Source organism: Macaca nemestrina, chromosome 8 (genome assembly GCF_043159975.1).
Source record: "Macaca nemestrina isolate mMacNem1 chromosome 8, mMacNem.hap1, whole genome shotgun sequence".
Classification (NCBI taxonomy): Eukaryota; Metazoa; Chordata; class Mammalia; order Primates; family Cercopithecidae; genus Macaca; species Macaca nemestrina.
This window is the reverse complement of record NC_092132.1, coordinates 24,772,052-24,790,000: the sequence shown is the minus strand read 5'-3', so window position 1 is coordinate 24,790,000 and position 17,949 is coordinate 24,772,052. Positions and strand designations below refer to the sequence as shown.

At 40.7% G+C, this 17,949-nt stretch overlaps 1 protein-coding gene across 2 annotated transcripts in view; it reads right to left on the bottom strand.

Moving 5' to 3' along the window:
- Positions 1-17,949, bottom strand: part of LOC105468517 (syntrophin beta 1) — a 275,913-nt gene that overhangs the window by 35,366 nt on the left and 222,598 nt on the right. For both annotated transcript variants that reach the window (XM_024788697.2, XM_011718733.3), the window contains exon 4: positions 591-730. In XM_024788697.2, coding sequence (XP_024644465.2) covers positions 591-730 — 140 coding nt within the window. The remainder of the gene's footprint in view (positions 1-590; positions 731-17,949) is intronic.

The following is a 17,949-nucleotide window of genomic DNA, read 5'->3' as shown; positions in this document are numbered from 1 at the left end:
TAAATATGTACACACCTTTGCATGTCAATACCTCAATGAAATGCTTTTTAAAGACATATTTCACGTGAATAATACATGTGCATTGAAGGACCTGTAAAACAGAACCTGGCAGCCACCCTTCCACAGGAAGCATCATGTAACTGAGAAATAACTTGTTACGAGATTTCCTGCCGAACAAGCCTTAAAAAGCACAGTGGAGTACTCCCATATAACACTCTTTTGTGCCACCCAGTGAAGACCCTTGCTTGGTGATTCTACTTGGACTTCAAGACTACAAACACATATGCCTAGTTCATTTCAAAGGGAATGAGATGGAGACCCAGGAAGCTGGCTAGATGAGGAACATCTCACAGATGTCACTGTTCCTTGATAATGAATGAGTCTTTTGTTCTTTGTCTCTGTGTCGTTGCTTCATGTTTGGCCATAAATGATCATTAATCTATGTGGCTAAAAATGTGTGGCTATATTCTTAAGGAGCTCTCAGCCCCTGCTGCAATAGTGAGCAGTAATATAACGTGTTGAGCTAACTGTAATTCATTAAAATAGTATCAACCTACAAACACATCATACCAAACCAAGGCCATGGCTACCTGGTGGCAAGAAGAGGGTATGTGTGAACTGGGCTGAACCAGGCTTCCTTCCTCCTTGGCATGCTGTCATAGATTAAAAGGTCTTTCTCAGTCAGCACAACCAGGGCTGGTTTCCACTGTTTCTCACTCTCCCCTGGCACCTGAAAAAGAAAGCAGAGAACTGTCAAATGACAGCCTGAGAAAAGGATGGTTATGAGAAGTTGGCATTCCCCTAATCAGAGGACTCAGCAATACGTTGAGTGTCTTTTGGTTTGGTTGCAAAATCAAAATGGAAAGAACCTTGTCTTTATTCCATCCTTCCTGATCTTTGAAAATGTCTGTTGTCTCAAGGGCCCTGAAATGTACAGTCAGGACAGCCAAGCAGCAGTCCAGCTGCCACACATCTGTCACTGTTTCTCACCTGCCAGTCAGCACTGAATCTTGATTTCATAGTGGGAGGCAAATGCCTGGGGGAATAAGTACTTCCAGCTGATTCTCTGGTACAGTAGCATTTTTTAAAAATTATGAAATGGTAAGGTCTAAAAAGTTTTTGAATAAATATCTAAAGGCTCTGGAAAATGTACTATGGTGGCAAATGTCTACCCAGACAGAGTGAGACATCACAGCCTCTTTCCCTAGTCTTTTGCTCTTAGATTGGTTCTGTGATTCAGGCATCATCTTGAAACTTACCTGATTCTATTGAATGTCCAGTTCCATTCACCACCCATAATTTATTAACTCAAGGGTTGAGATGACCTGACAGGAATGTGAAAGGATTCTGAAAGTTATCAGTAGGATGATTGGACCAGATGATCTTTGAAAACCCTTCTAATCTGCAGAATCTGTGTAGCTCAGCTCTTATCTCATTAGCCATCCCCCTGGCCTGGTGTTTGCCCTTCCCAAACTTCCTATATGTTCTTCTATCTATATAGGACATTTGATGGGCCCTAGGATACATCTTTAAGCTCAGTTTAAAAACTCAGTGAATGCTCAATTCTTGCTACTCAAAATATGGACCATGTTGCAGTAGCATCAGCATCATCTGGGAGCTTGCTAGAGTCTCAGGCCCATCCAGATCTGTTGAATCCAAATCTGCATTTAAACAAAATCTTCAGGTAATCCCTATGCTGATTAAAGAAACACTGCTCCAGATGAGGTTAAGATTGCTTTTGACACTGACAACTAATCCAAGATTTAATGTTGTCATAGCAAGTCACAACTCAAAAATCTATTCAGAATCAAAGTAAATTAGACAGTAAGCTAAATATGTGATAAAGCTAATTTCTTCCCTTTCTAGTCTTATTACTTTAAGTGACACAATGGAATCTGTATAGAGATACAAGCATGTCTGTAGCTCTTGCTTTAAGCTAACACCCTAGTATAAGGAATGAGCGATAAGAGAAGATTTACAGAATGATATAAGGCTTGAGTTCTGTAGGTCCTACACGTAGGCTTCCTAAGTGAGTCTGTCATTTATTGCCTGTGTGACTCTGGACAAGATATTCTCTGTGCTTCTATTTCCTTACTGATAAGGATAATATCATACACAACAGTGATTTTCAGTGCTGACTCGGGAGCCAGCAGGCCTGAACACAAATTTGTGTTACCCAATTTACTAGCTGTGGGGGTCTTGGGCAATTCAACTAATTTCTTTGTGTCTCAGTTTCTGGATCTGTAAAATGAGAAATAATAGTACGTATAGCAGAGGGTGGTTGTGAAGATTAAATGAGCTAAAATTTGTAGAAATGCTTAATGCAGTGCAGAATAAGCATCATGTAAGTACCTGTTAAGTAGCACTTACCTCATCATGCTATAGGGGGGATTAAATGAGACAGTATGTGTAATGTGCTTGGCGTGGTAGCTGGCAGATGGTAACACCCTCAGTAAAACACAAGATGGGGAAATCGTGTCAGACACCAATTTTTTGAACATGTCAAAAACGGTGTCCTTTGGAAATGGCATCACTATGACAAGGCAATGACTTTCCTTGGGAAAAATTATAAGACGAGCCAAGAATAAGCTTGGTGCTGACAATTTCAATACCTTTTCTTCCCATCCTTTCCAAAGTTCTCCCAGGAAGAACTCATTGCTTGATGATCACCTTTATATTTTAATGCCTCCCTTCCAGCGATTCCAAACAACAACTGTGCTTCTGAAGAAGTGCCCTCCCCCACTCCACTGCTATAAAGCTATTTATACTAGGACATGAGTGACTGTTGACATATTCCTCAATTTGTGCATTTTATGCATATTTTAAAAGCTAGTTTTAGCTTATTGCTTTTGTAAAAGGACTTTTTTCCAACAGAGCAGCAGCATCTTCAACAGATCAAAATAAATTATTAGAAAAGGCAACGTACCAGACCCTGCAAGGTGAATAAAGTATGGTCTCAAGGCATAAAGCGTTTTGGGCGGGGCTGGGGGGGAGTTCAGAATAAATTTTTTCCAGCTTCCACATTAAACTTAGTAAATTACTTTTCCAGCTCATTAAATAGGACTGGAGAAGCTACAAATGATCCTCCCAAAGTGACTATCTTACTTACCTAGTCAGATGCAATCCATTAACTTTGACCGGAATCGGTCATTTAAATGTGAACGCAACTAAGCATCATTCTTCAAAAACAATATTAAGTTTGCAAAACAAGACTCAACAGTAAATACCAAGAGTATAATGCAGACTTCTCTACTGGTGTAATAACCAACTCACCTACGTGTCAAGTGGTATATGCAGGTTTAAATAATCCCAAAGCCCTAAAACATTTTACAGTTCATTGAAAACTGCTGTGTGCTTATGGTAAACTCTGCTGTGAGTGTGTGTCTGGAATTCGTGGGTTCTTGGTCTCACTGATTTCAAGAATGAAGCCACAGACGCTCGCGGTGAGTGTTACAGTTCTTAAAAAATAGTGTGTCCAGTTTATTCTTTCTGGTGGGTTCATGGTCTTGCTGGCTTCAGGAGCTAAGCTACAGACCTTAGCGATGAATGTTACAGCTCTTAAAGACCACGTATCTGGAGTCCTTCCTTCTTCCTGGTGAGCTCCTGGTCACCCTGGCTTCAGCAGTGGAGCTGCAGACTTTCGCCATGAGTGTTACAACTTTTAAAGACAGCATAGACCTAAACAATAACCACCAACAAGATTTATGGTAGAGTGAAACACTAACACCGCTCCCCTGTCAAAGAGGATTAGAAGGAGTTACCACTACTGGCTTCGGCAGCCTGCTTTTATTCCCTTATTTGACCCCTCCCACATCCTGCTGATTGGTCCATTTTAGAGAGAGCTGATTGGTCTATTTTACAGAGAGCTGATTGGTCCATTTTGCAGAGAGCTGATTGATGCATTTACAATCCCTGAGCTAGACACAGAGTGCTGATTGGTGCATTTACAATCCTCTAGCTAGACATAAAAGTTCTCCAAGTCCCCACTAGGTTAGCTAGATAGAGAGTACTGATTGGTGTATTTACAAACCCTAAGCTAGACACAGAATGCTGATTGGTGCATTTACAATCCTTTAGCTAGACACAGAGCGCTAGACATAAAAGTCCTCCAAGACCCCACTAGGTTAGCTAGATACAGAGTACTGATTGGTGTATTTACAAACCCTGAGCTAGACACAGAGTACTGATTGGTGTATTCACAATCCCCTACCTAGGCCTAAAAGTTCTCCAAAACCCCACTAGACTCAGGAGCCCAGCTGACTTCAGCTAGTGAATCCTAAACAGGGGCTGCCAGCGGAGCTGCCTGCCAGTCCCAGCGCCATACACCCTTACTCCTCAGCCCCTGGACGGTTGATGGGACCGAGCGCCCCCCGAGCAGGCTCGGGCTGTGCGGGAGCCCACCTCAGGGGGGTTCGGGCATGGGGGGCTGCAGGTCCCGAGCCCGGCCCCGCGGGGAGGCAGCTGAGGCCCGGTGAGAACTCGAGCAGTGCCAGCCCGAGTGCGGGCCCGCCAAGCCCGTGACTTCTCTGGCCTGTGAGCGCTGCGGGCGCAGTCCCGGTTCCCGCCCGCGCCTCTCCCTCCACACCTCCCCGCAAGCAGAGGGAGCCGGCTCCGGCTTTGGCCAGCCCAGAACTGGGCTCCCACAGTGCAGGGGTGGGCTGAAGGGCTCCTCAAGCGCCGCCAGAGTGGACCCTGAGGCCGAGGAGGTGAGTGAGGGCTGCTAGCATGTTTTCACCTCTCAAGAATACTTGTAGTGGGCACATTCCACTATTCCTGTATGCAGAGTTGTCATTTTAATGCTAATGTAAATGCTTAGAGGTAGAAGGCTGCCTAGGAGGACAAACGGCTTTCCAACGGGGGAAAAAAATTATGTTGAGGAACAGGAATCTTTTTGTTTTGTTTTGAGATGGAGTCTCGCTCTGGAGTGCAGTAGCGCGGTCTCCGTTCACTGCAAGCTCCACCTCCTGGGGTTCACACCATTCTCCCGCCTCAGCCACCGGAGTAACTGAGACTACAGGCGCCCGCCGCCACGCCCGCCTAATTTTTTATTTTTATTTTTTTATTTTTATTTTTATTTTTTTTTAGTAGAGACGGGGTTTCACCGTGTTAGCCAGGATGGTCTCGATCTCCTGACCTCATGATCCGCCCGCCTCAGGAAGAACAGAGTTTTAAAAGTCATACCTTGTGCTACATACGCTTCATTATTTCAAACCTATGAAGGCGAATTTTTGTCAGGCTCAAATATTGGTGCTATTGTTCTAGTGACAAGGTGCATTACAAATCCAGCTTTCCTGGCACCCAAAGTATTCTGATGTGAATACGACAGTTTTGGAGATTTGTTTGCATTTTGTTAACACATGACTCCTGAAACAGATGTGATTTCCATCTTTGCCTGGCTTCCTGCCTTGAGTGCTGCAGTCGTCAGTTTCTCAAGAACTGATCAGATTTCTAACTAAGAAGGTGAAGAAAAGGCGACAGGGGAATAAAACATTCAATTCTGAAATTATTCTGAAGCACAACTTTGGTGAACTGAATCCTGTCCCTGTAATGACTTCCACAGAGCATGAGAGGAAAGGTTTACAAAATGGCAAGAATTTGAAAGGTGGTGGTAAGAAGCAATTGGTAACAATTATGGAAGTGTCCTTAATTTGAGACAGGTCTCCCAAATCATCTGGGTCAGTGGCTTCCAAACTCTTTAAATTCAATGATCTCTCTGTTCAGATTAAGTCACAAGTCCTAGAACAGTATGTAAAAGAATTGGCCGGGCGAGGTAGCTCAGGCCTATAATCCCAGCACTTTGGGAGGCCAAGGCAGGCAGATCGCCTGAGGTCAGGAGTTCGAGACCAGCCTGGCCAGTATGGTGAAACACAGTCTCTACTAAAAATACAAAAATTAGCCAGGCGTGGTGGCGGGCACCTGTAATCCTAGCTACTCAGGAAGCTGAGCCAGGAGAATCGCTTGAACCTGGGAGGCGGAGGTTGCAGTGAGCCAAGATTGTGCCATTGCACTTCAGCCTGGGCAACAGGGCGAGACGCTGTCTCAAAAAAATTAAAAAAAAAAAAGAAGAATTGAAAGAGAGTTTGCATGGGGTTGCCTCCCAGTGGGGGATCTTGGCACCTGTGGGACTTTATGTCTTCATCCTAGCACCACCCATGCCTCTAAGTCGGGTTGCGACCAATCTTTGGGATATAGTTTGAAAACTGATCTTGTCTCTTCTAAAATACCTAGAATCTGGCAGGGCGCAGTGGCTCATGCCTGTACTTCCAGCACTTTGGGAGACTGAGGTGGTTGGATCACTTGAGGCCAGGATAAGAGCAGCCTGGCCAACATGGCAGAAACCCTGCCTCTACTAAAAATACAAAAATTAGCCGGGCATGGTGGTGCATGTCCTGTAGTCCCAGCTACTCAGAAGGCTGAGGTGCAACAATTGCTTGAGCCCAGGTGATGGTGTTGCAGTGAGCCAAGATGGCGCCACTGCACTCCAGCCTGTGCGGCAGAGTGAGACTGTGTGTCAAAAAAGAAAAGAGAAAAACAAAACAAACAAACAAAAATTCTAGAATCTTCACATTATTTCCAAAGACACAGTTTTATCAGAACTTTCAGTGCCTTTTTGATACTGTTGTCTCTTAGGCAGAATTGTAAGGATTAAATGAATTCATGCACATAAAGGATTTACAAAGCTGTGTTACAGACAGTAGACAGGCAATCCTTAAAAACATAGCTATTTTTTAGTATTAAGGTTAGTAGAGTGCACATCAGATTAAAGATCTGCGTGAGCTTGGGCAAGAATTACTTGCCTTTGCTGGGTCAAAATTTCCTCCTCCACCAAATGATGGAGTGGGACTAAATTGGGACTAAATTATTGCTACCACCTCCTCAACTTCAAAATCCAATCATCTTTTAAGTTTAAAATTATCTGCTACTAGGCTGGAACTGCTTCAGCAACTGGGATTCTTGCTTTACAGCTCTTTGTTCAGTGCACTCTTTTCTTAAGGCGAAAAGCAATACGCGGGTCTCTTTTTCTCGCTTCCTACCAACTCACTCTTCCTAACACATTTACATTCCATTTTCTACTTGAGCATGCGTGGCAGGAAGAGCTCACAGTCTTTAGACCCAAACAGCGTGTCTGCAAAATCTGGCTTTGCCACTTCCCAGCTGAGGGACGTGAACAGCTTACTTACATGCTCTAAGCACTTGTTCACCGGCTTACTTACGCGCTCTAAGCACTTGTTCACGGATGTGTCACATGCTGAGGATGGCCTCCCATGCACGTGTTTTTGAGGATCAAATGAGACAACATATATAAAACTTCCTACATGATGGGTACTCAAAATGTTAAACCGCCCCAGTTGCTCACCTCAAGCCCACTGTTTCCCCCAGCTCCAATGAGCAGGAAGGAAGGCTTAGATGTAAGGGACAGAGAACACAAAGTGAAAACCTTCACGAAGGAAGAAGGGCCATTATGGCTTTTGTATTGCAGCTTGTGTTTATCTGGACAACTTTTTAATTGAAATTTGTTTCGCCTCAGGTTGCTGGGTGTTTAGAACAAAGGACGAGCTATCAGTGTAATAATAATAATTAGCATTGATCGACTTCCAAATGCTTTACAAACATTAGATAATTAATCCCTGCACCAACTTTCAGGGAGGCTGATAAAGAAGCATTTAAGTGTGGCCACAGACACATAGGGACAGGGCTAAGCAAGGCCACTCAAATCTCCAGCTGTCTTCCAGCTTGCCCTGAACAATCCCCAGGACCCAGGAATCAGGAGTCAGACAAGACATCTAGAGCTGGTTGGCATGGTGGCTCACACCCTAACCCTAGCTACTTGAGAGGCTGAGGCCCGAGACCCACTTTAATCCAGGAGGTGGAGGTCGCAATGAGCTGAGATTGCACGACAGCACTCCAGCCTGGGCAACAGAGTGAGACCCTGTCTCAGGAAAAAAAAAAAAAAAAAAAAAATCTAGGACATCTAGAGCTGAATGCAAAGGAGAATGAAAAGGAAGAGAAGGCAAAGGAGAATGAGAGAAAAGGCTAGAAAAAGAAGAAAAGTGCTCTATGGGAGCCTCAGCTTTCTAGGACTAACTTCTCTCTTCTCATAAGCTGTCTGGTACCTGGATCACCTGCTGAATTTAAGATTGGTGTCAAGAGGGGAGCAGAGGCCCGGCACGGTGGCTCACGCCTGTAATCCCAGCATTTTGGGAGGCTGAGGCGGGCGGATCACCTGTGGCCAGGAGTTTGAGACCAGCCTGGCCAACATGGTGAAAACTCATCTCTACTAAAAATACAAAAATTAGCAGGGCATGGTGGCGCACGCCTGTAGTCCCAGCTGCTCGGAAGGCTGAGAGGCATGAGAATCGCTTGAACCTGGGAGGCGGAGGTTGCAGTGAGCCGAGATCGCACCATTGCACTCCAGCCTTGGCAACAGAGTGAGACTCTGTCTCAAAAAAAAGGAGAGGAACAGATTGAGTGATGCATTATGTGGATGGATATTAAGATAATGATGAAAAATAAAGTAAGGTGAAAAGTACAGCATGAAAAATATGGTCTGATCATGGGACACTAAAGAGGGTGTCATTTTAATTTTTATTTTATTTTTACTTATTTATTTTTAGACGGTGTCTTGCTTTGTCTTCCAGGCTGGAATGCAGTGGTGCCACCTTGGCTCACTGCAACTTTTGCCAGCCTGGCCAACGTGGTGAAACCCCATCTCCAGTAAAAATATAAAATTAGCCAGGCATGGTGGCATATGCCTATAATCCCAGCTACTTGGGAGGTGGAGGCAAGAGAACTGCTTGAACCCGGGAGGTGGAAGTTGCAGTGAGCCAAGACCATGCGATTGCACTCCAGCCTGGGCAACAAGAGTGAAACTCCATCGCAAAAAACAAAAACAAAAAACAAACAAAATTAAAAAAAACAATAGCAGAACACCCATTCATGTCAAGTACACATAGAATTAACAAGATAGACCACACTCTGGGCATTAAATCTAGTTACAATAAGTTTAAATGTATTCAAGTTAAACAATGTATGTTCTTAGACCAAAATGGAATTAAATTAGAAATCAATAATAGAGAGCTATGGGAAATAAAAACACAACATATCAAAATCCTTAAGATGTTGCTTTTTAAGCAGGACTAAGAAGAAATGGACAATTAACACCAATATTAGAAGAGAAGAAAGTATTCAAGTCAGTGGTCTCAGTTTTCACCTTAACAAACTAGAAATAGAAAAAAAAATTAAACCAAAATAAGCAGAAAATAGGAAATAATAAAGACCAGTGCAGAAATCAATGCAAAAAGAAACATAAAAGCATCAGAAGTTCAACAAAACCAAAATCTGGTTTTTTGAGATCAATGATCAATAAACCTCTAGCCAGCCAGACTGACCATGAAAATGAGAGAGAAGACACAAATTATGAATATCAGAAATGAGTTCATGTCCTTTGCAGGGACATGAATGAAGCTGGAAACCATCATTCTCAGCAAACTAACACAAGAACAGAAAACCAAACACCGCATGTTCTCACTCATAAGTGGGAGTTAAACAATGAGAACACATGGACACAGGGAGGGGAACATCACACATTGGGGCCTGTCGAGGGATGGGGGACAAGGGGAGGGAGAGCACTAGGACAAATACCTAATGCATGTGGGGCTTAAAACCTAGATGATGGGTTGACAGTGCTGCAAACCACCATGGCACATGTACACCTATGTAACAAACCTGCATGTTCTGCACATGTATCCCAGAAATTAAAGTAAAATTTTAAAAAATGAAAGGGGGGGCATCACTACATAGTCTGCAGATATTAAATATAAGGCCGGGTGTGGTGCTCTCATCTATAATCTCAGCAATTTGGTAGGCTGAAGTGGGAGAATTGCTTGACGCCAGGTGTTTCAGAACAGCCTGGGAAACATAGCCAGATCCTCTTTATAAATAATAATATTAATTAATATAGCATTAAATGTATGATAACAGAATATATGAAGAATTGACAAATTCCTTGAAAGACACAAACTACTAAAGCATATTCAAGAAGAAATACTGGAACAGCTGGGGATGGTGGCTCACGCCTGCAATCCTAGCACTTTGCGGGGAGGCCAAGGCAGGTGGATCACCTGAGGTCAGGAGGTGAAGATCAACCTGACCAACATGGTGAAACCCCATCTCTAACTAAAAATAAAAAATTAGCCGGGCATGGTGGTGGGTCCCTATAATCCCAGCTGCTTCTACTCTCGGGAGGCTGAGGCGGGAGAACTGCTTGAACCCAGGAGGCAGAGGTTGCAGTGAGTTGTGATTGTACCACTGCCCTCCAGATTGGCTAACAGAGTGAGACTTCATTTCAAAAACAAACAAAGAAACAAAAAACACTCAGCAAACAAGAATACAATGAAACTTCAACCTGATAAACAGCACTGATGAAAAACCCTACAGCTGATATCATACTAAGACTGAATGATGGATGTCTGCTCTCCTCACTTCTAATCAACATTGCACTGGAAGTTCTAGCCAGTGCAATCACAAAAGAAAAAGAAATAAAAGGCACCCAGATTGGAAAGGAAGAAGCAAAACTATCTTTATTCACAGACAATGTGAACGTCTATGTAGAAAATCTGACAGAATTTAGCAAAAAGATACTAGAACTAATAACTGAGTTTAGCAAGGTTGTAGGACAAAAGACCAATGTATAAAAAGCAATTATGGCTGGGTGCATGGGTGGCTCATGCCTGTAATTGCAGCACTTTGGGAGGCCAAGGCAGGAGGATCACCGGATGTCAGGAGTTTGAGACCAGCCTGGACAACATGGTGAAATCCCGTCTCTACTAAAAATACAAAAATTAGCCTGGCATGATGGCACACTCCTGTAATCATAGCTACTTGGGAGGCTGAGGCAGGAGAATTGCTTGAACCTGGGAAGCGGAGGTTGCAGTGAGCCAAGATGGTGCCTCTGCACTCCAGTCTGGGCAACAGAGTGAGACTTGGTCTCAAAAAAAAAAAAAAAAAAAAGAAGCAATTGTATCTGCATATACTAGCAATAAACAAACTGAAATAACAAATTACATCATTTACACTAGCATGAACATATGGAATTCTTAGGGATAGGCATGATGATGAATCACGTGCAAGACCTCCATACTGAAGACCATAAAACATTGCTGAGAGAAATTAAAGAAAACTTAAACAAATGGAAACATACACTGCATTTATGGGTTGAAAGATCAATATGATTAAGATTTTAGTTGTCTAAATGATCTAAAGATTCAACTGAATTCCAGTAAAACTTCTAGCAGGCTTAAAAAAAAAATATTTTTTTGGTAGAGATTGACAAGCTGACTAAAATTTACATGGAAATACCAAGAAGCTAGAATAGCTAAGACAACTTTGAAAAGGAAAAAGGAAATTGAAGGAATAACACCGTCTGACCTGAAGTGTTATTAAATTGCTGCAGTAATCCAGAGTGTGGTATTAGCATAAAGACAGGCAAAAAGATTAACTGAACAGAGTAGAGAAAGCAGAACAGAATAGATTCACATATAACAGGGAACAAAATTTGAACAAAGGGATAAGAAAAATTCAGTGGAGAAGGGGCAGTTTTTAAACAAATCATGCTTGAAATATTGAATATCCATATGCAAAATAATTAACTTCAATTTGTGTCTTGCACCATATACAAAGATTAACTCAAGATGAATCTATACTAAACTGTAGAACATAAAATGTTAAGATTTATTGAAGGAAACAAGAAAAAAACTTGGTGAACTTGGGTTGGGCAAAGGTTTCTGACATCAATGACAAAAATAAGAAACATAATCCATAAGTGAAAAAATTGGTAAGTTGAACGTCAATAAAATTATAAACGTCTGCTCTTTTAAAGCTATTAAGAGAATAAAGAGACAAACCACAGACTGGGAGAAAAGCATATATCTGATAAAGGATGTGTGAGACTAGTCTTAGGCTGTAGCAAATCTAGTGTACTTTGTGCTAATAATTTGTCTTTCTGTGTTCTGTAATGGAGAGAGGGGTATTACGGGATAGAACGTGGGTTTAGGACCTCTATAAGCCTGCTTTTAAGCCAGTTTGGCAGGCTGGTCAGTTACAAACTGTGCTACGGGTCCCTGAAACCAATACAGTTTGAAATTTCTCTGTTTTGTGTCCTTCAGAGTTTACCCTTGTGATCATGTGGAGATACTTTCTTTTGGTTTCCACCATCCAGAGGACAGGAATTTTGGGGTTCATGTCATAGTTAGTCCTAAAAATTTTTCTTGAGCAGTTAGAAGCCTTGCAAGCTTGAAATTGGCTTCTCTAGGCTCCTTCTGGGAAAAGCAGTAGAAACTGTTCAATGCTGTATAGCTCAGTAGCTAAGGTTTATCTTTTGATAGTGGTGGCCTGGGTTCAGTTGTTGGCTTCTGGAATGATACCTTTCTGGTTTGTTATTTGTGTAACTTTGACATTTATTGAGGTGGTTTCCCCCAGCCCCACCCCCCACAGTTAGCTTCTGATTTCCTCTCTTGAATTTTCCTTTCTCTGAACTACCTTGTGGAGATTCTAAATCTTATACAAAAAAAAAAAAAAAAAGAAAGAAGGAAAGAATGTCTTTGAAGCACCTAGGAGATTACCTTTGGTAAAGTTCAGAAGCCACTTGGCATGGCTAAAGTCAGGTAATAAGAAATTTAAAATGATTTCTTTTTTAAAGAGCACTATGGTTAAAAGTCAGCTTAATTAAAAGTGGATAAACAAGCTATAGATACATTTAAAAGGCCTTTATGTTTTTCTCTTCTTGGAACTTGTTTTTCTGGAAAAAAGTTTTTTTCTTCTCAGTCGACTGAATTATTTTGCTCCATTTGTTTGTCTTGCCACTCTTAGTACACACATGAGAGGCCCTGAGATAACTTCCGGTAGCCTAGGACTCCTTGGGAGAAAGGGCAGGTGCCACAGATCCTGTTTTTGGGGGAAAAAACCTCTCTTTTCCTCATGAAACCCCAGGAGTTAAAAGCTGATAAATCCCTTTCAAAATGAAAGACTCTGTTCTGTTTTGCATTGTGTTATCTGATGGTTTTGAGTTTAGATGTTTCAGAAATTACTTCGCATTATAAAAACTAGGTAGGAAATACACTTTAAGGGGTGCCTAATAGTAGTTATGGAGGGATTCTTGACTCTTTGCACACTTGGATCAGAGACGCATGCTTTTGGCCACCTGGAAGATAAGGAAACATCTCTACCCCCCACTGGGAATTGAGACTCCCATGAGGGATGGACTGATTACAAAATGGGCTGATTGGCTTTGGGTTGCCTTTCAGTGAAATGCAGGGTGAACCACTGCACTATTTTCTCCCATGGTATTTCCCTCCTTTTGGGGATCCACAAACCAGTATAAAATGACACCCTTAATTTTGAGGATCCATATTTGCCTTCAGCTGTTTATTGCTACTTATTTGGCCCTAGAAATGCATGCTATTCCAGCTCTGTTCTTCCAAGGGCTTCACCCTGAAGCCAGTCATGCAATTAAGAAACTGGCAAATGAAAAATTTTACAAGTGCTGAATCTTCTATGTATTTTTATGTGTTGTATGTTTATACATAAAAGAACTCTGATTAATTGGCTTAGAAAAATAAGCGCTTAAATAAAATATTTTGTCAGAAAAGTAGAAACTTTAATGCCTTTTGTTCATATGACTTTCGTAATCTTTTGGAAATAAAGAGTTCTAAAGAACAAAATGTCTTAAAATGTAGATATTTGGTTTAAATTAAGGTCAGATATCAAATTTTCTAAATGCTTTAAGGTAAAACTGTTTCTTTGGCTTTTGAAATTTATTCAATTTACCTATTTTGGAGCATGAGATTATAGATAACGCCTGGGAGCATATGGAAAGCCATGCCCACTAGCTATGCTAAAAGGAGTCAGACCTTATCTGCATTTCTGTCTGATGTCCTAGGCTCCACCACTAGTACATAATTAAAATTGCTTACTTCTCAGGCTTTTCACTAAAAATAAAAGTTGCTAAGAGTTTAACATTGTAACATGTAATTGAGATCACTGGAAAAACAGTTTTACATACAAAGTGTGTAGGGAATGTGTTTTTGGTAAAAGATTATAAGAAGGCATGGGAATATAGCTTTTGTTAAAGGGAATATAATTCTGTCTAGTTCAGAGGGTTTTAAAGATTGTCTTAACCTAAAAAAGTAATGAAACAAAACAGAAGGTTTAAGCGAAGTGAAAAGGGTTTGTAAAGGGTTGATCTTATAAAAATTCTGTGGGTATAAACAAGTTGGCTAAAATTTAAAAGAAATTATTTAGCTTTTTTCCTTAGGTAAAAACATTAAAATCACACTGATGTGGAGCCAGAATCTGGGCCCATGTGTCCAAATAGCAGAGTTTTCTTAAAAAATTAATCTTTTATGTTTGATGAAAAATTGTAAGGGGTCCTAAAAAGTTTATGAAAATCTTACCTTATGGTCAAACTAATTAAAACTGGATAACGATATAAAATTTTATTTGAAAAACTAGCTTTAACATTAAAAATGTACTGATGCAAACATGAAATTTGGTTTTCTCTTTTCTCATGAAGACTATTTTTATGTAAAGTTAATAGATAATGAAAGGGTTTTGTTTTTTCCTTGGCAGGGGAAAAAACGTGGCAGGGGAAAAAAAGGAAAAGACAGATTCAGCTGGCCTCATGCTATCTTCATTTGGTCTTGTTTGGAAAGCTAAGTCTCCTCTATCAGAGTAAAGGTTTTTCTTTTTTAAAAAAACTTTTTGGAGTTATTTTGGCCAAATGAATGACTTATGGTGACCTGGGATTGTATATTGTGATATCCAGCGTTTTAAACCTTTGATATTTGACAAATTTTCCAAAATCAAATTATAAATTATGTCTCCTTCTAGATCTAAAATATTAGGTCCTTTAAAGTCCCAAAAGGACATTTGACTTATTTGGTACAAAAATCAAACAGGAAGCATTGTCAAATATGAAATGGTGTTTGGCTTTCTTTGGTCTACATTTGTGTAAATGTGTTATTGGTATATGTTCCAAAATTATGTAAAACTCCTAAATTCTAATATAAAAACTCCTATAAAATTATGTAAAACTCCTATAATTCGACTTAGTATATGTTACCAGTAATAATTATAATTATTATGTTAACAGACTGTGTGCCACAGAGGTGACAAATTTCCTTGCCAATTGTGTCTTTAACTGTGGCAGCCCTAGAATGTTTTTGTCATCCACAGACAATTGTTGTCTTGTTTTGGTCCTCTTTAAAAGATGGCTTTATAATCAGCTATAAAATTTAACAGGTGCTCTTAAATGCAGGATTCTGATTAATAACACTGGAGATTGTGACATTAGAATAAAGGAAAAACTTTTAAATAAAAAGTAAATGGTGGTTGGTTTACTTTGGACTGTATTTGTATAGATATGTTATTAGTATATGTTCCCAAATTATGGGAAACTTCTATAACATTGATATAATTTAGTGTATATTATTAATAATTCTAATTGTTATGTAAAATTGTTGTATGCCACAGAAGTAACCAAAATTCCTAGTCAATTATAGCTTTAATAGTGGCTATAGACTTTTGTCATCCACAGACATTTTGTCTTGCTTTGGTCCTTTTCAAAAGGCAGTTTATAATCAGATATAGGACTCTTAAGTGCAAGTCTCAGATTACTTTAAAAATTGTGCTATTGGAATAGAGGAAAAACCCAATCTTCTAGGACTCTCATGAAAAGCTAATGTGTTAAATATTGCTAAGGCTTTTGTTTTCAGAGTCAATGGAACTTATTTGTTTAGAGCCATTTGGAACTTTTAACAACTGAATAAAATATACTCCTGTGAACAAAATTTGAAGCATATTTATTTCTCCCTACCTGATTTCTTCAAAATTTGAAAACTATTTGTGAATATTCTCAATTTATGGCAGTGTAGTTAATTGCATAAGTGCAATAAAAATCTGTTTTCTTTTGTAACAGGACACAATTGGAGAAATTGGTTATTTTACCAAGGCTTTCACTGAAATGGCATGATTCCTTTAAAGAATCAAAGTTAGCTTACAGAGCCAATTAAAGCCCATGGGGGAGTTTGGCCTCATACCTTGTCCACGGAGAGTCCCTGTACAAGGTTCCTGACCTGTGGTAAGTAAAGAATATTACTTTCTAAAAGGCCCAGGAACCCCAAGTTATCTTGGGACCTCAAGAGGAGAGGAATTTGCCCAATCATAGATATTTAAGGGTATAAACCCATGGTTGGGCTCAGCTTTTAAAAAGTCTTATCTGAGATCCTTCATGGAACAGAGTTCTATCAAAGCCAATTTAAAAAGCCTAAGTGAAAAATAATTATTCTTGCTGCAATTTAAGCAAATCATCAGGCCAAGTATAGTAAGACTGAAGTTTATTTTGTAAACAAATCAGTTCTATCCGAATTTGCTTTTAATAAAAATGGGGACTGGAGGCTGGGCACGGTGCCTCATGCCTGTAATCCCAGCATTTTGGGAGGCCAAGGTGGGCAAATCACGAGGTCAGGAGTTCGAGACCAGCCTGACCAACATGGTGAAATCCCGTCTCTACTAAAAATATAAAAATTAGCCGGGCATGGTGGCATGTGCCTGTAATCCCAGCTACTCAGGAGGCTGAGGCAGGAGAATTGCTTGAACCCGGGAGGCAGAGGTTGCAGTGAGCCGAGATTGTCACTGCACTCCAGCCTGGGCAACAGGGGGAGACTCCATCTCAAAAAAAAAAAAAAAAAAAAAGGGGGGGACTTGAAAAAGAAAAATATGTTGTTAGCTGTTTTTTCCTGCAGTTTAGACTAAATTCTAAATTCTTTGTGGATTAAAAGTCCCCAAACTAATGCCTTCAAATCTTCGCTTTTAAAATTGGGAATCATGCTCCTCATCCTATAGGACTTGTTACACTGCAGTAAAACTATAGATAAGAGTGTGAACATTTTTGCCATGCAAGCCTTGGAAGCCCAGCCAGGCCTGCATGCATTGCTCAGACAGTTGCAAAGTGGTTCCACTCTTCTCACCTTGGGGTTCACTCCAATTCCCACTACATCCCCTGTCAGCAAGAAAAAGCCAGAGCACTCAATAACCTTTTCCCATCTTCATAGTCTACAGTTTAAGATTAAGGTGTTATAAAACCCAAAGGGAGGGATTGAAACCACCTTTGCAAAATTATGACTGAGACAGTAAAAGACATCTAACTTTAACTGACTCTATCTTGCTTCTAACCTCCAAATTATTCTTGTTCATTCCAGGGTGTAGGCTGAACTAGCTCAGGGAGAAACTTAGTTTATAGTTTATAGTTTAAACAAAGATGGTAACAGCCCTTTCCCAAAGCAGACCTCCTTCTTGCCTGGGGACTAGATTGCCTCTGTAGGTCTAACATGAGCCACAAGATTAGAAATTGTGGTTTAGGAGTCATGCAGCTGGAGGTTACAAGATTCTGACCCTCCTTAAACTGCTCCTAAAATCAGTGCTTGAGATATTCTGTAGACCCTGAACTTGATGGATCAGCTGGGCCCACCCAGATCAATAAACTGGTTCATCTGCTCTTGTGGCTCCCACCCTGGAACTGACTGAGCACAAGAAGACAGCTCTGACTCCCTGTGATTTCATCTCTGACCAATCAGCACTTCTGACTCACTGGCTTCCCCCCGCCCACCAAGTTATCCTTAAAAGCTCTGCTCCCTGAATGCTGGGGAGAGTGATTTGAGTAATAATAGAACTCTGGTCTCTGGCACAGCCGGCTCTGCGTGAATTACTCTTTCTCTATTGTAATTCCCCTGTCTTGATGAATCGGCTCTGTCTAGGCCACGGGCAAGTTACTGTATGTATTCTGGTTACATCCAGAATGCATACAGTACTCTCAAAACTCAGTAATAAGAAAGAAACTCAACAAAAATGAATATAAACAGACAGTTCAACAATGAAGATACACACAAACCTCAA